The sequence below is a fragment of the Petromyzon marinus genome, chromosome 62, assembly GCF_048934315.1.
Source record: "Petromyzon marinus isolate PM22_M1 ecotype Great Lakes invasive population chromosome 62, UKy_Petmar_22M1.pri1.0, whole genome shotgun sequence".
Classification (NCBI taxonomy): domain Eukaryota; kingdom Metazoa; phylum Chordata; class Hyperoartia; order Petromyzontiformes; family Petromyzontidae; genus Petromyzon; species Petromyzon marinus.
The window spans coordinates 3,673,825-3,694,445 of NC_133728.1; the positions used below are offsets into that span (position 1 = coordinate 3,673,825).

Below are 20,621 nucleotides of genomic sequence, written 5' to 3' on the forward strand. Positions count from 1 at the left end.
CTGATGATTTGGTAATAGCTGCTCATTCAGAGGAGGAGTTGGAGACGCTGCTGCTGAGACTGGAGCGTGCCACTAAGAGATGGGGCCTTACCATCAGCCCCACCAAAACTAAGCACCTGCCTGGGTATTTTGTACCATCGGACACTCCACCCCCACAACTCCCAATCGGTCTCACTCCGAATCAGTCGAGCGGCAATATCTTTTCATCGGTTGCGTAACGCTGTGTGGAAGCTACCTGGTCTATCGCTCCGCACTAAGCTTCAGGTCTTCTCGGCCACGGTCATTCCCTCCCTTCTCTACGCTTGCGAAACGTGGACCCCCCTAATGGAACATCTTCGCCGGTTAGAAACATTTAGGCTGGCCTGCCTACGATCCATCCTGGGTTTAACCAGACTGGATTGTGTGAGGAGCTCACAAATCCTTGAAAGATCTGGGCAAGGTCCCATCGGTGAGCTCCTCCGGCGGGGAAGGCTGCGATGGCTGGGTCATGTAGCCCGCATGCCCAGCCACCGCATGCCGAAACAGCTTTTGTTCGGCCGGATTGAGGGGGCTAAGCGGGCGCGGCACGAGCTAGAGAAGAGATGGAGTGATGTGGTACAGGAGGACGTGGAGCTGAGTGGACTTGCCGATGACTGGTACCAGCGGTGTCAATATCGGCCTCTGTGGAGGAGGCTCGTGAAGGACGCTACTGGGCAGTTGGAGGTAGTCGCCCTCCAACAACAAAGGAGGGCGGAGGAGCGACGCTCACAACAACGAGCGGAGCGCCGGGTGGCTAAAGCACAGCAGGTTGCCACAGTAGGGGGCACAGGTGGTGCATCAGCCAGTCATCTCAGTCAGTCGACCCGTGGCACCTGGGTCTGCCCCGTGACCTCCTGCCAGCGGGCGTTCGACACTTCACGTGGCCTCAGGGTGCACATAGCCTGGCACAAGCGTCGTGGTGATGTCACCGCCACTTAGTGGCAAATGGCAGTTGTTGTTGTGTGGGGAGCGGTGATGTAGCGGTTAGCGCTACGCTGCGCTACGAAACCGGTGACCCGGGTTCGATTCCCGCTCACGGCCAACACCACCAGTGACGATTATCTGAACCGGTCCTGGGCCTCCCCTAGGTCGACTCGGTCTCAAATGAGTACCTGGTGTAGCGGTGTGTAGTAAACATCGTCACTGGGGGAGACAAAGGCGGCCGGGCGTGGTGTTGGCCACCCACCCCACCGTGCCAGCCTTCATAGGTGCTCGCTAACAGCATTTGCCCCTACAGTCTGTTAAGGCTATACAGGGGGAGCCTCTGGACGACTGCATCGTTGAGTGATATTTTTTTTTTAAACGCCGATTGCCGTGTGTCTCTTCGTAATGCGGGTTTGCTTTTGCACTGATCTCTGTCTGTCTCTGTCTGGCTGTCTCTGATTGCTCTCTGGCTGTCTCTGTCTCTGATCGCTCTCTGGCTGTCTCTGATCTCTCTCTGGCTGTCTCTGTCTCTGATCTCTGTCTGGCTGTCTCTGATCTCTCTCTGGCTGTCTCTGATCTCACCTCTATCTGGTCGCTCTATTGTATTGTATTTGTTGTTGTAACGTTCTGACCCCGTTCCCCGACTGGACATCTCTGAAAAAAAGCTTTATAGCTCATCGGATTCCTCCTGCAGCATAAATACAGATTCTGATATTAGATAAATTATACCTCCCTCCCTCCCTGGCTCCCTCCCTCGCTCCCTCCCTCCCTCCCTGGCTCCCTCCCTCGCTCCCTCCCTCGCTCCCTGGCTCCCTCCCTCGCTCCCTGGCTCCCTCCCTCGCTCCCTCCCTCCCTCGCTCCCTCCCTCGCTCCCTCGCTCCCTCCCTGGCTCCCTCGCTCCCTCCCTCGCTCCCTCCCTGGCTCCCTCCCTCGCTCCCTCCCTGGCTCCCTCCCTCGCTCCCTCCCTCGCTCCCTCCCTCCCTCGCTCCCTCCCTTGCTCCCTCCCTCCCTCCCTCGCTCCCTCGCTCCCCTCCCCCAACTTTGTGAGGCTACCAGAGACTGAGGGTGAAATCCCACTCCTCGCCTGGGTCTCGGTGTCCCTCCGTCTCTCTCGGAAGGTTCACAATGGCCGTGTCAGAGGCACCGAGTCAGGGCTGCCGCTATCTTTGGGTTCAAGCCCTGGGTCTGGGCGTCTCTCTTCGCAGGTTCACATTGGCCCAGGCAGGTCATGATGATGACCTTGTTCATGATATTGACGATGCTGATGTTTGCTATGCCAGAGGTGGTGGTGGTGGTGATGATGCTGGTGATGATGATGATAATGATGACATTGGTTTGGATGATGGTGATGGTGATTCGGCTAGTGATGATTGCATTGGTGATGATGATGATGATGGAATGGAGATTTTGCTAGTAGTGATGGTGATAATGGTGATGGTCATGGTGACAATGATAACATTCACGATTATGATGAGAATGCTTTAGATGATGATGGTGCTGATGTTGTTGCAGGAGAGCCAGCCATCAACAGAAGCATCATGGCAGTGAGCTGTGATGGAACGCGGGACACAGTAGCTTCATCTTGCAGTGAGTGAGTGAGCGGGCGGGCGAGTGAGCGGATGTGCGGGTGGGTGAGCGAGTGAGCGAGTGGTTGAATGATGAAGTGCATGGGTGGTTGGGTGGGCGAGCGAGTGAGCGATCGAGCTGGTGAGTGAGTGAGCAAGCAGGAGCATGGGTAAGTGTTTCGGCGAGTGAATACGCGAGTGAGCGAGTGAATGAATGAATGAACGAGCGGGTGAGTGTTTGGGCGAGTGGGTGAGTGAGTGAGCGAATGAGTTGGTCAATGAATGAGCGAGCATGTCAGTGAGTGGGCGGGCGGACGGGTGGGTGAGTGTTTGGGCAAGTGAGCGAGGGAGCGAGCAGGTGAGTGTTTGGGCGAGTGAGTGGGTGAGTGTTTGGGCGAGTGAGTGAGCGAGCGAGCGGGGTGAGTGTTTGGGCGAGCGAGTGAGTGAGCGGGCGAGTGAGTGAGCGAGTGTGTGGGTGAGTGTTTGGGCGAGTGAGTGGGCGAGTGAGTGAGCGAGCGAGTGTGTGGGTGAGTGTTTGGGCGAGTGAGTTAGCGAGCGAGGGAGCGAGTGTTTGGGCGAGTGAGTGAGTGAGCGGGTGAGTGTTTGGGCGAGAGAGTGAGTGAGTGTGTGGGTGAGTGTTTGGGCGAGTGAGTGGGTGAGTGAGTGAGCGAGCGGGTGAGTGATTGGGCGAGCAAGTGAGTGAGTGTGTGGGTGAGTGTTTGTGCGAGTGGGTGAGTGTTTGGGCGAGTGAGTGAGTGAGTGAGCGAGTGAGTGAGCAAGTAAGTGAGTGAGCAAGTGAGTGAGTGTTTGGGCAAGTGGGTGAGTGTTTGGGCGAGTGGGTGAGTGTTTGGGCGAGTGAGTGAGCGAGTGGGTGAGTGAGCGAGTGAGTGAGCGAGTGGGTGAGTGAGTGAGCGAGTGAGTGAGTGAGTGAGCGAGTGGGTGAGTGTTTGGGCGAGTGGGTGAGTGAGTGAGTGAGCGAGTGAGCGAGTGAGTGAGCGAGTGGGTGAGTGTTTGGGCGAGTGAGTGAGCGAGCGAGCGAGTGAGCGAGTGGGTGAGTGTTTGGGCGAGTGAGTGAGTGAGCGAGTGAGCGAGTGGGTGAGTGTTTGGGCGAGTGGGTGAGTGAGCGAGTGGGTGAGTGTTTGGGCGAGTGAGTGAGTGAGCGAGTGAGCGAGTGGGTGAGTGTTTGGGCGAGTGGGTGAGTGAGTGAGTGAGCGAGTGGGTGAGTGTTTGGGCGAGTGGGTGAGTGAGCGAGTGGATGAGTGTTTGGGCGAGTGAGTGAGCGAGCGAGCGAGTGAGCGAGTGGGTGAGTGTTTGGGCGAGTGGGTGAGCGAGTGGGTGAGTGTTTGTGCGAGTGGGTGAGTGTTGGGGCGAGTGAAGGTGCAACTGCACCGCTGTGTTGTCATTACAATGCCCCCCCCCCTCCCCGCCCCCCCCAGTGCGAGTGTGGGGACGTGCCCAGGTGCTCCAGGTGTTTGTGCCGGGGGCCCGCGGGCCGTGGGGGTTCGCCTGCTCCGACGGGTGGAGCGGCGCCCTCTCCCACTTCAGCTGCAGCTCCATGGGCTACGACAGGTGGGGGGGGGGGGCGAGTGAGGGGGGGGGTTGGGGGGGGGGCGAGTGGGGTGAATGTGCACGCCCACACTTCCCTGGTACACGCCGCACTGCACACAAATCACACCACGGTGTGCCGCACGAAATCCCCTCCCCACTCACGGTGCCATGCTGCCCCCCCTCCCCCCCCCCCCCCAGTGTTGAGAGTGCCGAGGCGGTGGACGTGGCCACGCTGGGGCTGAACGCCTCCTCCACGTTCCTCAGGGCCAACCCCGCGGCCATCGCGGACTCCACCACCGCCACGGTCGCCACGGTCTTCCAGACGTGGTGGGTGGGTGGGTGGGCGAGTGGGTGGGTGGGTGAGTGGGTGGGTGGGTGAGCGAGTGGCTGTGTGGGTGAGCAAGTGGCTGATTGAGTAGGTAAGTGGCTGTGTGGGTGAGTGGCTGTGTGAGTGAGTGGCTGTGTGGGTGAGTGGGTGAGCGAGTGGCTGTGTGCCTGTGTGGGTGAGCGAGTGGGTGGGTGAGCGAGTGGGTGGGTGGCTGTGTGGGTGAGTGAATGGGTGAGCGAGTGACTGTGTGGGTGAGCGAGTGGCTGAGTGGCTGTGTGGGTGAGCGAGTAGGTGAGTTGGTGAGCGGGTGGGTGGCTGTGTGGATGAGCGTGTAGGCGAGTGTGTGGGTGAGTGAGTGGGTGAGCGAGTGGGTGAGTGTGTGGGTAAGCGAGTGGGTGAGTGGCTGTGTGGGTGAGTGAGTGGGTGAGCGAGTGGCTGTGTGGCTGAGTGTGTGGCTGAGTGTGTGGGTGAGCGAGTGGGTGAGTGTGTGGGTGAGTGGCTGTGTGGGTGAGTGAGTGGGTGAGTGGCTGTGTGGGTGAGTGAGTGGGTGAGCGAGTGGCTGTGTGGCTGAGTGTGTGGCTGAGTGTGTGGGTGAGCGAGTGGGTGAGTGTGTGGGTGAGTGGCTGTGTGGGTGAGTGAGTGGGTGAGCGAGTGGGTGAGTGACTGTGTGGGTGAGCGAGTGGGTGAGTGGCTGTGTGGGTGAGCGAGTGGGTGAGTGGCTGTGTGGGTGAGCGAGTGGGTGAGTTGGTGAGCGGGTGGGTCGCTGTGTGGATGAGCGTGTGGGTGAGTATGTGGGTGAGTGTGTGGGTGAGTGTGTGGGTGGGTGAGTGACTGTGTGGGTGAGTGAGTGGGTAAGTGACTGTGTGGGTGAGTGAGTGGGTGAGTGACTGTGTGGGTGACTGTGTGGGTGAGTGACTGTGTGGGTGACTGTGTGGGTAAGTGACTGTGTGGGTGAGTGACTGTGTGGGTGAGTGACTGTGTGGGTGAGTGGCTGTGTGGGTGAGTGGCTGTGTGGGTGAGTGACTGTGTGGGTGAGTGACTGTGTGAGTGAGTGGGTGAGTGGCTGTGTGGGTGAGTGAGTGGGTGAGTGAGTGGGTGAGTGAGTGGGTGAGTGACTGTGTGGGTGAGTGACTGTGTGGGTGAGTGACTGTGTGGGTGAGTGAGTGGGTGAGTGGCTGTGTGGGTGAGTGAGTGGGTGAGTGAGTGGGTGAGTGGCTGTGTGGGTGAGTGAGTGGGTGAGTGAGTGGGTGAGTGAGTGGGTGAGTGAGTGGGTGAGTGACTGTGTGGGTGAGTGACTGTGTGGGTGAGTGACTGTGTGGGTGAGTGAGTGAGTGGGTGAGTGAGTGGGTGAGTGACTGTGTGGGTGGGTGAGTGAGTGGGTGAGTGACTGTGTGGGTGAGTGACTGTGTGGGTGAGTGACTGTGTGGGTGAGTGACTGTGTGGGTGAGTGACTGTGGGTGAGTGACTGTGTGGGTGAGTGACTGTGTGGGTGAGTGACTGTGTGGGTGAGTGAGTGTTTTATTCTTCCCACAGGGAGACCTGTGGCACCGGCAAGGTCATCACTCTGCAGTGCTTGCGTGAGAAACCCAGCGCACACACAGAGACGTGTCACCCAGCCAGCTACACACACAGAGACGTGTCACCCAGCCAGCTACACACACAGAGACGTGTCACCCAGCCAGCTACACACACAGAGACGTGTCACCCTGCCAGCTACACACAGAGACGTGTCACCCTGCCAGCTACACACAGAGACGTGTCACCCTGCCAGCTACACACACAGAGACGTGTCACCCTGCCAGCTACACACACAGAGACGTGTCACCCTGCCAGCTACCCAGCTACACACACAGAGACGTGTCACCCTGCCAGCTACCCAGCTACACACACACAGAGACGTGTCACCCTGCCAGCTACACACACAGAGACGTGTCACCCAGCCAGCTACCCAGCTACACACACAGAGACGTGTCACCCAGCCAGCTACCCAGCTACACACACAGAGACGTGTCACCCAGCCAGCTACCCAGCTACACACACAGAGACGTGTCACCCAGCCAGCTACACACACAGAGACGTGTCACCCAGCCAGCTACCCAGCTACACACACAGAGACGTGTCACCCAGCCAGCTACCCAGCTACACACACAGAGACGTGTCACCCAGCCAGCTACACACACAGAGACGTGTCACCCAGCCAGCTACCCAGCTACACACACAGAGACGTGTCACCCAGCCAGCTACACACACACAGAGACGTGTCACCCTGCCAGCTACACACACAGAGACGTGTCACCCAGCCAGCTACCCAGCTACACACACAGAGACGTGTCACCCTGCCAGCTACACACACAGAGACGTGTCACCCAGCCAGCTACACAGCTACACACACAGAGACGTGTCACCCAGCCAGCTACACACACAGAGACGTGTCACCCAGCCAGCTACACACAGAGAGACGTGTCACCCAGCCAGCTACACACAGAGAGACGTGTCACCCTGCCAGCTACACACACAGAGACGTGTCACCCTGCCAGCTACCCAGCTACACACACAGAGACGTGTCACCCAGCCAGCTACACACAGAGAGACGTGTCACCCTGCCAGCTACACACACAGAGACGTGTCACCCTGCCAGCTACCCAGCTACACACACAGAGACGTGTCACCCTGCCAGCTACCCAGCTACACACACAGAGACGTGTCACCCAGCCAGCTACACACACACAGAGACGTGTCACCCAGCCAGCTACCCAGCTACACACACAGAGACGTGTCATCCAGCCAGCTACCCAGCTACACACACAGAGACGTGTCACCCTGCCAGCTACCCAGCTACACACACAGAGACGTGTCAGCCAGCCAGCTACACACACAGAGACGTGTCACCCAGCCAGCTACCCAGCTACACACACAGAGACGTGTCACCCTGCCAGCTACCCAGCTACACACACAGAGACGTGTCACCCAGCCAGCTACCCAGTTACACACACAGAGACGTGTCACCCAGCCAGCTACCCAGCTACACACACAGAGACGTGTCACCCAGCCAGCTACACACACACAGAGACGTGTCACCCAGCCAGCTACCCAGTTACACACACACAGAGACGTGTCACCCAGCCAGCTACACACACAGAGACGTGTCACCCAGCCAGCTACACACACAGAGACGTGTCACCCAGCCTGATACACACACAGAGACGTGTCACCCAGCCAGCTACCCAGCTACACACACAGAGACGCGTCACCCTGCCAGCTACCCAGCTACACACACAGAGACGTGTCACCCAGCCAGCTACCCAGCTACACACACACAGAGACGTGTCACCCAGCCAGCTACACACACAGAGACGTGTCACCCAGCCAGCTACCCAGCTACACACACACAGAGACGTGTCACCCTGCCAGCTACACACACACAGAGACGTGTCACCCAGCCAGCTACACACACAGAGACGTGTCACCCTGCCAGCTACCCAGCTACACACACAGAGACGTGTCACCCAGCCAGCTACACACAGAGAGACGTGTCACCCTGCCAGCTACACACACAGAGACGTGTCACCCTGCCAGCTACCCAGCTACACACACAGAGACGTGTCACCCTGCCAGCTACCCAGCTACACACACAGAGACGTGTCACCCAGCCAGCTACACACACACAGAGACGTGTCACCCAGCCAGCTACCCAGCTACACACACAGAGACGTGTCATCCAGCCAGCTACCCAGCTACACACACAGAGACGTGTCACCCTGCCAGCTACCCAGCTACACACACAGAGACGTGTCACCCAGCCAGCTACACACACACAGAGACGTGTCACCCAGCCAGCTACCCAGCTACACACACAGAGACGTGTCATCCAGCCAGCTACCCAGCTACACACACAGAGACGTGTCACCCTGCCAGCTACCCAGCTACACACACAGAGACGTGTCACCCAGCCAGCTACACACACACAGAGACGTGTCACCCAGCCAGCTACCCAGCTACACACACAGAGACGTGTCACCCAGCCAGCTACACACACACAGAGACGTGTCACCCAGCCAGCTACCCAGCTACACACACAGAGACGCGTCACCCTGCCAGCTACCCAGCTACACACACAGAGACGTGTCACCCAGCCAGCTACCCAGCTACACACACACAGAGACGTGTCACCCAGCCAGCTACACACACAGAGACGTGTCACCCAGCCAGCTACCCAGCTACACACACACAGAGACGTGTCACCCTGCCAGCTACACACACACAGAGACGTGTCACCCAGCCAGCTACACACACAGAGACGTGTCACCCAGCCAGCTACCCAGTTACACACACACAGAGACGTGTCACCCAGCCAGCTACACACACAGAGACGTGTCACCCAGCCACACGTCCACCCACCCACACCCACCCAGCCACACACACAACCACGCACCCACCCATGCCCCCAACCACCAAACCACCCACCCAACCAACCACCCACCCACCCAACCAACCACCCACCCACCCAACCAACCACCCACCCACCCACCCAACCAACCACCCACCCACCCAACCAACCACCCACCCACCCAACCACCCACCCACCCAACCAACCACCCACCCACCCAACCAACCACCCACCCACCCAACCAACCACCCACCCAACCAACCACCCACCCAACCACCCACCCACCCAACCAACCACCCACCCACCCAACCAACCACCCACCCAACCAACCACCCACCCACCCAACCAACCACCCACCCAACCACCCACCCAACCAACCACCCACCCACCGAACCAACCACCCACCCACCCAACCACCCACCCACCCAATCAACCACCCACCCAACCAACCACCCACCCAACCAACCACCCACCCAACCAACCACCCACTCAACCACCCAACCAACCACCCAACCAACCACCCACCTACCCAACCACCCACCCACCCAACCAACCAACCACCCACCCAACCAACCACCCACCCAACCAACCACCCACCCAACCACCCACCCAACCAACCACCCACCCACCGAACCAACCACCCACCCACCCAATCAACCACCCACCCAACCAACCACCCACCCAACCAACCACCCACCCAACCAACCACCCACCCAACCACCCACCCAACCAACCACCCAACCAACCACCCACCTACCCAACCACCCACCCAACCAACCAACCACGCACCCAGTCATGCACCTACCTAGTCACGCACCCATCCAACCTACCACCCACGCACCCAACTAACCACCCAACCACCCACCCAACTACCCACCCAACTACCCACCCAACCACCCACCCAACCACCCACCCAACCACCCACCCAACCACCCACCCAACCACCCACCCAACCACTTAAACCCACCCAACCCAACAACAACAACAACATCATCAGCAGCAGCAATCACCATCAGCAGCCATGACACAGGAGAGGTGTCGCTGGCGCGGCGATGTTGACGCAAGTTGCGACGACGACTGTGATTGTGACGACGACTGTGATTGTGACGACGACTGTGATTGTGACGACGACTGTGATTGTGACGACGACTGTGATTGTGACGACGACGACGACTGTGATTGTGACGACGACGACGACTGTGATTGTGACGACGACTGTGATTGTGACGACGACGACGACGATGTGCCCCCCACTCCCCCTCCCCCCCAGCGTGTGGCGGAGGAGCCCCCCTGGAGAGCTCGCGAGTGGTGGGGGGCCGCCCGGCGGCGGGGGGCCGCTGGCCATGGCAAGTGTCGCTGCACTACGACGCTTCGCTCGTGTGCGGCGGCTCCATCGTGGCGCCCTCCTGGGTGGTGACGGCCGCTCACTGCGTCGTGCAGTGAGACGCGCAGCCACCGCACTACCACCGCACTACCACCGCACTACCACCGTACCAACACCACACTACCACACAACCACAGCACTACCACACAACCACCGCACTACCACCCCACTACCACCGCACTACCACCGTACCACCACCACACTACCACCGCACTACCACCGCACTACCACCGTACCACTACCACACTACCACCGCACTACCACCGCACTACGACACAACCACCGCACTACCACCGCACCACCACACTACCACCGCACTACCACCGCACTACCACCGCACTACCACACAACCACTGTACCACTAACGCACTACCACCGCACCAACACCGCACTAAGACCACACTACCACCACACTACCACCGCACTACCACCGCACTACCACACAACCACCGCACTACCACCGCACTACCACCACACCACCACACAACCACCGTACCACTACCACACTACCACCGCACTACCACCGCACTACCACACAACCACCGTACCACTACCACACTACCACCGCACTACCACCACACTACCACACAACCACCGTACCACTACCACACTACCACCGCACTACCACCGAACAACCACCACACTACCACCACACTACCACCGTACCACTACCACACTACCACCGCACTACCACCGCACTACTACCACACTACCACCGCACTACCACCGCACTACCACCGCACTACCACCGTACCACTACCACACTACCACCGCACTACCACCGCACTACCACCGCACTACCACCGCACTACCACACAACCACCGTACCACTGCACTAACACCGCACTATCACCGCACTACCACACAACCACCGTACCACTACCACACTACCACCGCACTACCACACAACCACTGTACCACTACCACCGCACTACCACACAACCACTGTACCACTACCACCGCACTACCACACAACCACTGTACCACTACCACCGCACTACCACACAACCACTGTACCACTACCACCGCACTACCACACAACCACTGTACCACTACCACCGCACTACCACACAACCACTGTACCACTACCACCGCACTACCACCGCACAACCACCGCACTACCGCCGCACAACCACCGCACCACCGCACAACCACCGCACCACTGCACTCACTGCGCGAACCGTACCACCGCACCACCGCACACACAGACCGCACCGCACACACACACAGACCGCACCACCACACACACAGACCGCACCGCACACACACACAGACCGCACCGCACACACACACACAGACCACACCGCCACACACACGCACTGCACGCATGCACCACGTGCACGGACTGCATACACGCGCCACCGCACACACGGACTGTACCGCATGCACCGCACACACGGACTGTACCGCATGCACCGCACACACGGACTGTACCGCATGCACCGCACACACGGACTGTACCGCATGCACCGCACCACCGCACCGCAGCAGTAGCAGCAGTGGCAGCAGTGGCAGCAGTGGCGGCAGTCGTGGTAGTAATGGCAGTAGCAGATGACGAAGTTGCCGATGACGACGCTGTTTGCTGATGCCGACGACTTTTCTGACGATGACGATGTTGACGATGACGACATTGCTGCTGCTGCTGCTGACGACGATGACGACGATGATGATGACGACGACGTTGCCCGATGCTCAGGCCTTTTCTGACACTGATCGTGAAGACGATGATGACGTTGTTGCTGATGATGATGCCGACGACTTTTCTGACACTGATTGTGAAGACGATGATGACGTTGTTGCTGATGATGATGCCGACGACTTTTCTGACACTGATCGTGAAGACGATGATGACGTTGTTGCTGATGATGATGCCGACGACTTTTCTGACACTGATCGTGAAGACGATGATGACGTTGTTGCTGATGATTATGCCGACGACTTTTCTGACACTGATCGTGAAGACGATGATGACGTTGTTGCTGATGATGATGCCGACGACTTTTCTGACGACGACGACGACGATGTTGACGATGACGATGTTGACGATGACGATGTTGCTGCTGCTGCTGACGATGACGACGACGACGACGATATTGCTGCTGCTGCTGACGACGATGAGGACGATGATGATGATGATGATGACGACGATGTTGATGGTGACGATATTGCTGCTGCTGCTGCTGCTGACGACGATGAGGACGATGATGATGATGATGATGACGACGATGTTGACGATGACGATATTGCTGCTGCTGACGACGATGAAGACGACGATGATGATGACGACGACGTTGTTGCCGATGCTCAGGCCTTTTCTGACACTGATCGTGAAGACGACAATGACGTTGTTGCTGATGACGATGTTGCTGCTGCTGCTGACGATGACGACGGCGACGATGAAGATGACGACGACGTCGTTGCTGATGATGACGATGATGACGATGATGATGCCGAGGGCTTTTCTGACGATGACGACGACCACGATGATGATGTTGCCGACCGTTGCCAGCAACACGTTGCCGGGCCTGTGGAAGGTGTACGCCGGCCTGGTGGAACAGCCGTCCATGATCGCCCCCTACCTGGTGGTGGACAAGCTCTACTTCCACTCGCTCTACGACCCCCAGTCGTCCGACTTCGACGTCGCTCTGCTGCGCCTGCAGGGCCCCGCGCACTTCTCGGGTGAGGCGGGGGGGGGGGGGAAGTGGGGGGTGGAGGGGGGGGGGCGAGGAGGTGGGGGCTCTCCCCCCCCCCCTTCCCGTAACGTCGCCGCGTCACGTGTCGCCACGTTGTGTGCGCGTGTCCCGTGTGCGTGTAATTCTGTGTGCGTGTAATTCTGTGTGTGTGCGTGTGTGTAATTCTGTGTGTGTGTGCGTGTAATTCTGTGTGTGTGTGTGTAATTCTGTGTGTGTGCGTGTGTGTAATTCTGTGTGTGTGTGCGTGTAATTCTGTGTGTGTGTGTGTAATTCTGTGTGTGTGCGTGTGTGTAATTCTGTGTGTGTGTGCGTGTAATTCTGTGTGTGTGCGTGTGTGCGTGTGTGTGTAATTCTGTGTGTGTGCGTGTAATTCTGTGTGCGTGTGTGTGCGTGTAATTCTGTGTGTGAGTGTAATTCTGTGTGCGTGTGTGTGTGTGCGTGTAATTCTGTGTGTGTGCGTGTAATTCTGTGTGTGTGTAATTCTGTGTGTGTGCGTGTAATTCTGTGTGCGTGTGTGTGCGTGTAATTCTGTGTGTGCGCGTGAAATTCTGTGTGTGCGTGTAATTCTGTGTGTGTGTGTGAGTGTAATTCTGTGTGTGTGTGTGCGTGTAATTCTGTGTGTGTGCGTGTAATTCTGTGTGCGTGTGTGTGCGTGTAATTCTGTGTGTGTGTAATTCTGTGTGCGTGTGTGTGCGTGTAATTCTGTGTGTGTGTAATTCTGTGTGTGTGTGCGTGTAATTCTGTGTGTGTGCGTATGTGTAATTCTGTGTGTGTGTGTAATTCTGTGTGTGCGTGTAATTCTGTGTGTGTGTGTGTAATTCTGTGTGTGTGCGTGTGTGTAATTCTGTGTGCGTGTAATTCTGTGTGTGTCTGCGTGTGCGTGTAATTCTGTGTGCGTGTGTGTGCGTGTAATTCTGTGCGTGCGTGTGTGCGTGTAATTCTGTGTGCGTGTAATTCTGTGTGCGTGTAATTCTGTGTGTGTGTAATTCTGTGTGTGTGCGTGTAATTCTGTGTGTGTGCGTGTGTGCGTGTAATTCTGCATGTGTGTGCGTGTAATTCTGTATGTGTGTGCGTGTAATTCTGTGTGCGTGTGTGTGTAATTCTGTATGTGTGTGCGTGTAATTCTGTATGTGTGTGCGTGTAATTCTGTGTGCGTGTGTGTGTAATTCTGTGTGTGTGCGTGTAATTCTGTGTGTGTGCGTGTAATTCTGTGTGTGTGCGTGTAATTCTGTGTGCGTGCGTGTGTGCGTGTAATTCTGTATGTGTGTGCGTGTAATTCTGTATGTGTGTGCGTGTAATTCTGTATGTGTGTGCGTGTAATTCTGTGTGTGTGTGTGGGGAGCGGTGGTGTAGCGGTTAGCGCTACGCCGCGCTACGAACCCCGTGCGGCCCGGGTTCGATTCCCGCTCACGGCCAACGCCACCGGTGACGATTATCTGAACCGGTCCCCGGGGCCTCCCCTAGGTCGACTGGGCCTCGACAATGGTGGCCCACCGGGCGCGGATGCTGACCACCCACCCCCCCATCCCCCCTCGTGTGCCGTTGCTGCTACTCGCTATGACAGCACTTTCCCCGCAAGTCTGTTGAGGCTACACGGGGGATCTTTGTCTTTGTGTGCGTCTCCGTGCAGGTTCCGTGTCGCCCGCGTGTCTGCCCGGAGCTGAGTTTGACTCCCCACCGGGGCAGATGTGCTGGATCACGGGCTGGGGCCGAACCGACGAACACACGAGTGAGCGGACTTCGTTCCCACAACCACAACCTTGCCACAACCTTGCCACCACTACAACCACATCCTTGCCATGGCAATCACCACCACAACAACCAGAGATTACCACCACCATAACTACATCCTGACCACCACAACAACCGCAGAGATAACCACAACGTTACCACCACCACAACCTTGCCACCACTACAGCCACATCCTTGCCATCGCAATCACCACCACAACAACCAGAGATTAACCACCACCATAACTACAACCTGACCACCACAACAACCGCAGAGATAACCACAACGTTACCACCACCACCATCACCACAACCTTGCCACCACTACAACCACATCCTTGCCATCGCAATCACCACCACAACAACCAGAGATTACCACCACCATAACTACAACCTGACCACCACAACAACCGCAGAGATAACCACAACGTTACCACCACCACCACAACCTTGCCACCACTACAACCACATCCTTGCCATCGCAATCACCACCACAACAACCAGAGATTAACCACCACCATAACTACAACCTGACCACCACAACAACCGCAGAGATAACCACAACGTTACCACCACCACCACCATCACCACAACCTTGCCACCACTACAACCACATCCTTGCCATCGCAATCACCACCACAACAACCAGAGATTACCACCACCATAACTACAACCTGACCACCACAACAACCGCAGAGATAACCACAACGTTACCACCACCACCACCACAACCTTGCCACCACTACAACCACATCCTTGCCATCGCAATCACCGCCACAACAACCAGAGATTAACCACCACCATAACTACAACCTGACCACCACAACAACCGCAGAGATAACCACAACGTTACCACCACCACAACCTTGCCACCACTACAACCACATCCTTGCCATCGCAATCACCACCACAACAACCAGAGATAACCACCACCATAACTACAACCTGACCACCACAACAACCGCAGAGATAACCACAACGTTACCACCACCACCACAACCTTTCGACCACCACCAGCAAGCAGACCACTGATGATACAGCCGATGAGATGTTATTGCTGACGTGAACACTGACGACGACGATAATGATGGTGACGACGACGACGAGGATTATGAGGACGACGATGACGATGACGTTGACGACGACGATGTTGACGACGATGACGATCATGACGACGTTGACGACGATGACGACGATGATAACGACGACGATGTTGACGACGATGACGACGATGATAACGATGAAGACGACGACGATGACGACGACGATGACGACGATGACGACGATGATAACGACGATGATACCACCCCCCCCCCGCTCCCCCCCCCAGACGCGGTGTCCCCCACACTGCAGGAGGCCCGCGTGCCGCTCCTCTCCACGGCGCTCTGCAACTCGGGCAGCTACTACCGTGGTGCCATCACCCCACGCATGGTGTGTGCCGGATACGAGAAAGGGGGCATCGACGGGTGCCAGGTGAACAACATCGCACGCTCACACACACACTCACACACACACACACGCACACGCACACGCTCACACACACACACACACGCACACCCACACACCCACACACGCACACACCCACACACACACACGCACGCTCACCCATACACCCACACACGCACCCACACACACACACACCCACACACACACACACCCACACACACACACACCCACACACACACACACCCACACACACACACACCCACACACACACACGCACACACACACACACACGCACACACACGCACACGCACACACCCACACACACACACGCACACACACACCCACGCACACACACGCTCACCCACACACCCACACGCACACACACACACACGCACACACACACGCACGCTCACCCACACACCCACACACACACACGCACACACGCACACCCACACACACCCACACACGCACACACACACGCACGCTCACCCACACACGCTCACCCACACACCCACACGCACACACACGCACACCCACACACGCACACACACACGCAGGCTCACCCACACACCCACACACGCACACACGCACACACACACACGCACACCCACACACGCACACACCCACACACCCACACACGCACACACGCACACCCACACACGCACACACACACGCTCACCCACACAACCACACACACAACCACACAACCACACGCACACACACACACGCTCACCCACACACCCACACACGCACACACACACAACCACACGCACCCACACACGCACACACGCTCACCCACACACCCACACACGCACACACACACAACCACATGCACCCACACACGCACACACGCTCACCCACACACGCTCACACGCACACGCTCACCCACACACCCACACACACACGCACACACACGCTCACCCACACACCCACACACGCACACACGCACACCCACACACGCACACCCACACACCCACACATGCACACACACACGCAGGCTCACCCACACACCCACACACGCACACACACGCACACACGCGCACACACGCACACACACGCACACACGCACACCCGCACACCCGCACACACACACACGCTCACCCACACAACCACACACACAACCACACAACCACACGCACACACACACACACACACGCTCACCCACACACCCACACACGCACACACACACAACCACACGCACCCACACACGCACACACACACACGCTCACCCACACACCCACACACACACAACCACATGCACCCACACACGCACACACGCTCACCCACACACGCACACACGCTCACCCGCACACGCACACGCTCACACGCACACGCTCACCCACACACGCTCACCCACACACCCACACGCACACACACGCACACACACGCACACACACACACGCTCACCCACACACCCGCACACACACGCTCACCCACATACTCAACACACGCTCACCCGCACACCCACACCCACACACGCACACGCTCACACACGCACACACACGCTCACCTACACACCCACACACGCGCACACGCACACACGCTCACCCTCACACGCTCACCCTCACACGCACACACACGCTCACCCACACACCCACACCCACACACGCTCACCCTCACACGCTCACCCTCACACGCTCGCCCGCACACACACGCTCACCCACACACCCACACCCACCCACACACGCTCACCCACATACTCAACACACGCTCACCCACACGCTCACCCGCACACCTGCACACGCACACACGCTCACCCACACCCGCACACCCACACACGCTCACCCACACACCCACACACGCACGCACACGCGCACACGCACACACGCTCACCCTCACACGCTCACCCGCACACGCTCACCCACATACTCAACACACGCTCACCCACACACGCTCACCCGCACGCGCTCACCCACATACTCACACCCTCACCCGCACACGCTCACTCACACACGCTCACCCACACACGCTCACCCACACACGCTCACCCACACACGCTCACCCACACACGCTCACCCTCATACCCTCACAACAGCACGTTGGCACAGTAAGGGGGCACACGTGGTGTATCGGCCAGTAGTCATCTCACTCAGTCGACCCGTGGCACCTGCAGGGTCTGTCCCGTGACCTGCTGCCAGTGGGCGTTCGACACTTCACGTGGCCTCAACGTGCACGTAGCCTGGCACAAGCGTCGTGATGACGTCACCGCCACTTAGTTGCGAATGGTGGTTGTTGTTGTGTAGCTGTGTGTGTGTTAAGTGTCTGTGTGTGTGTGTGTGTCTCTGTGTGTGTATATGTGTGTGTGTGTGATCTGTGTGTGTGTAATCTGTGTGTGTGTGTAATCTCTGTGTGTGTAATCTGTGTGTGTGTAATCTGTGTGTGTAATCTGTGTGTAATCTGTGTGTGTGTAATCTGTGTGTAATCTGTGTGTGTGTGTCATCTGTGTGTAATCTGTGTGTGTGTCATCTGTGTGTGTGTGTCATCTGTGTGTGTGTGTCATCTGTGTGTGTGTGTAATCTGTGTGTGTGTGTAATCTGTGTGTGTGTAATCTGTGTGTGTGTAATCTGTGTGTGTGTGTGTGTGTAATCTGTGTGTGTGTGTGTAATCTGTGTGTGTGTAATCTGTGTGTGTGTGTGTAATATGTGTGTAATCTGTGTGTGTGTGTAATCTGTGTGTAATCTGTGTGTGTGTGTGTGTAATCTGTGTGTGTGTGTAATCTGTGTGTGTGTAATCTGTGTGTAATCTGTGTGTGTGTAATCTGTGTGTGTAATCTGTGTGTTATCTGTGTGTAATCTGTGTGTGTGTGTGTAATCTGTGTGTAATCTGTGTGTGTGTGTGAGATCTGTGTGTGTGTGTAATCTGTGTGTAATCTGTGTGTGTGTGTAATCTGTGTGTGTGTGTAATCTGTGTGTAATCTGTGTGTGATGTGTGTGTAATCTGTGTGTAATCTGTGTGTGTGTAATCTGTGTGTGTGTGTAATCTGTGTGTAATCTGTGTGTGTGTGTAACCTGTGTGTAATCTGTGTGTGTGTGTGTAATCTGTGTGTGTGTGTGTAATCTGTGTGTAATCTGTGTGTGTAATCTGTGTGTAATCTGTGTGTGTGTGTGTGATCTGTGTGTAATCTGTGTGTAATCTGTGTGTGTGTAATGTGTGTGTAATGTGTGTGTAATCTGTGTGTGTGTGTAATCTGTGTGTGTGTAATCTGTGTGTAATCTGTGTAATGTGTGTGTAATCTGTGTGTGTGTGATCTGTGTGTGTGTGTAATCTGTGTGTGTAATCTGTGTGTGTGTGTAATCTGTGTGTGTGTAATCTGTGTGTAATCTGTGTGTAATCTGTGTGTGTGTGTGTAATCTGTGTGTGTGTAATCTGTCTGTGTGTGTAATCTGTCTGTGTGTGTAATCTGTGTGTGTGTAATCTGTGTGTGTGTAATCTGTGTGTAATCTGTGTGTAATCTGTGTGTGTGTGTAACCTGTGTGTAATCTGTGTGTGTGTGTAACCTGTGTGTAATCTGTGTGTGTGTGTGTAATCTGTGTGTAATCTGTGTGTGTGTGTGTGATCTGTGTGTAATCTGTGTGTAATCTGTGTGTGCAATGTGTGTGTAATGTGTGTGTAATCTGTGTGTGTGTCATCTGTGTGTGTGTGTGTAATCTGTGTGTGTGTCATCTGTGTGTGTGTGTGTAATCTGTGTGTGTGTGTGTAATCTGTGTGTGTGTGTAATCTGTGTGTGTGTGTAATCTGTGTGTAATCTGTGTGTAATCTGTGTGTAATGTGTGTGTGTGTAATCTGTGTGTAATGTGTGTGTAATGTGTGTGTAATCTGTGTGTAATCTGTGTGTGTGTGTAATCTGTGTGTAATGTGTGTGTGTAATCTGTGTGTAATGTGTGTGTAATCTGTGTGTAATCTGTGTGTAATGTGTGTGTGTGTGTAATCTGTGTGTAATGTGTGTGTAATCTGTGTGTAATCTGTGTGTAATGTGTGTGTGTGTAATCTGTGTGTAATCTGTGTGTGTAATCTGTGTGTAATCTGTGTGTAATCTGTGTGTAATCTGTGTGTAATCTGTGTGTGTAATCTGTGTGTGTGTAATCTGTGTGTGTGTGTAATCTGTGTGTAATCTGTGTGTAATGTGTGTGTAATCTGTGTGTGTGTAATCTGTGTGTGTGTGTAATCTGTGTGTGTGTAATGTGTGTGTGATCTGTGTGTAATCTGTGTGTAATCTGTGTGTAATCTGTGTGTGATGTGTGTGTGTAGGGAGACAGCGGTGGTCCGCTGGTGTGTGCCGGAGTGTCCCGCTGGCTGCTGACCGGCGTGACGAGCTGGGGAGACGGCTGTGGGCACGCCCGGCGTCCCGGCGTCTACTCCCGCGTCTCCACCCTGCTGCCCTGGCTTCACAACGTCATGCAGGCACGCTCACTCACCACTCACCGCTCGCTCACCACTCACCACTCACCGCTCACCACTCACCGCTCACCACTCACCGCTCACCACTCACCGCTCTGCTGGTGTCTACTCCCGCGTCTCCACCCTGCTGCCCTGGCTTCACAACGTCATGCAGGCACGCTCACTCACCGCTCACCACTCACCGCTCACCACTCACCGCT

General features: G+C 56.5%; 1 protein-coding gene across 2 annotated transcripts in view; it reads left to right on the forward strand.

The window, feature by feature from the left end:
* Positions 1 to 20,621, forward strand: part of LOC116955946 (serine protease 33-like) — a 41,495-nt gene that overhangs the window by 18,812 nt on the left and 2,062 nt on the right. For both annotated transcript variants that reach the window (XM_076053676.1, XM_032977305.2), the window contains exons 5-13: positions 2,455 to 2,529; positions 3,944 to 4,076; positions 4,254 to 4,382; positions 5,917 to 5,960; positions 10,041 to 10,209; positions 12,664 to 12,833; positions 14,478 to 14,576; positions 15,908 to 16,050; positions 20,272 to 20,424. In XM_076053676.1, the coding sequence (XP_075909791.1) occupies positions 2,455 to 2,529; positions 3,944 to 4,076; positions 4,254 to 4,382; positions 5,917 to 5,960; positions 10,041 to 10,209; positions 12,664 to 12,833; positions 14,478 to 14,576; positions 15,908 to 16,050; positions 20,272 to 20,424 (1,115 nt within the window). The remainder of the gene's footprint in view (positions 1 to 2,454; positions 2,530 to 3,943; positions 4,077 to 4,253; positions 4,383 to 5,916; positions 5,961 to 10,040; positions 10,210 to 12,663; positions 12,834 to 14,477; positions 14,577 to 15,907; positions 16,051 to 20,271; positions 20,425 to 20,621) is intronic.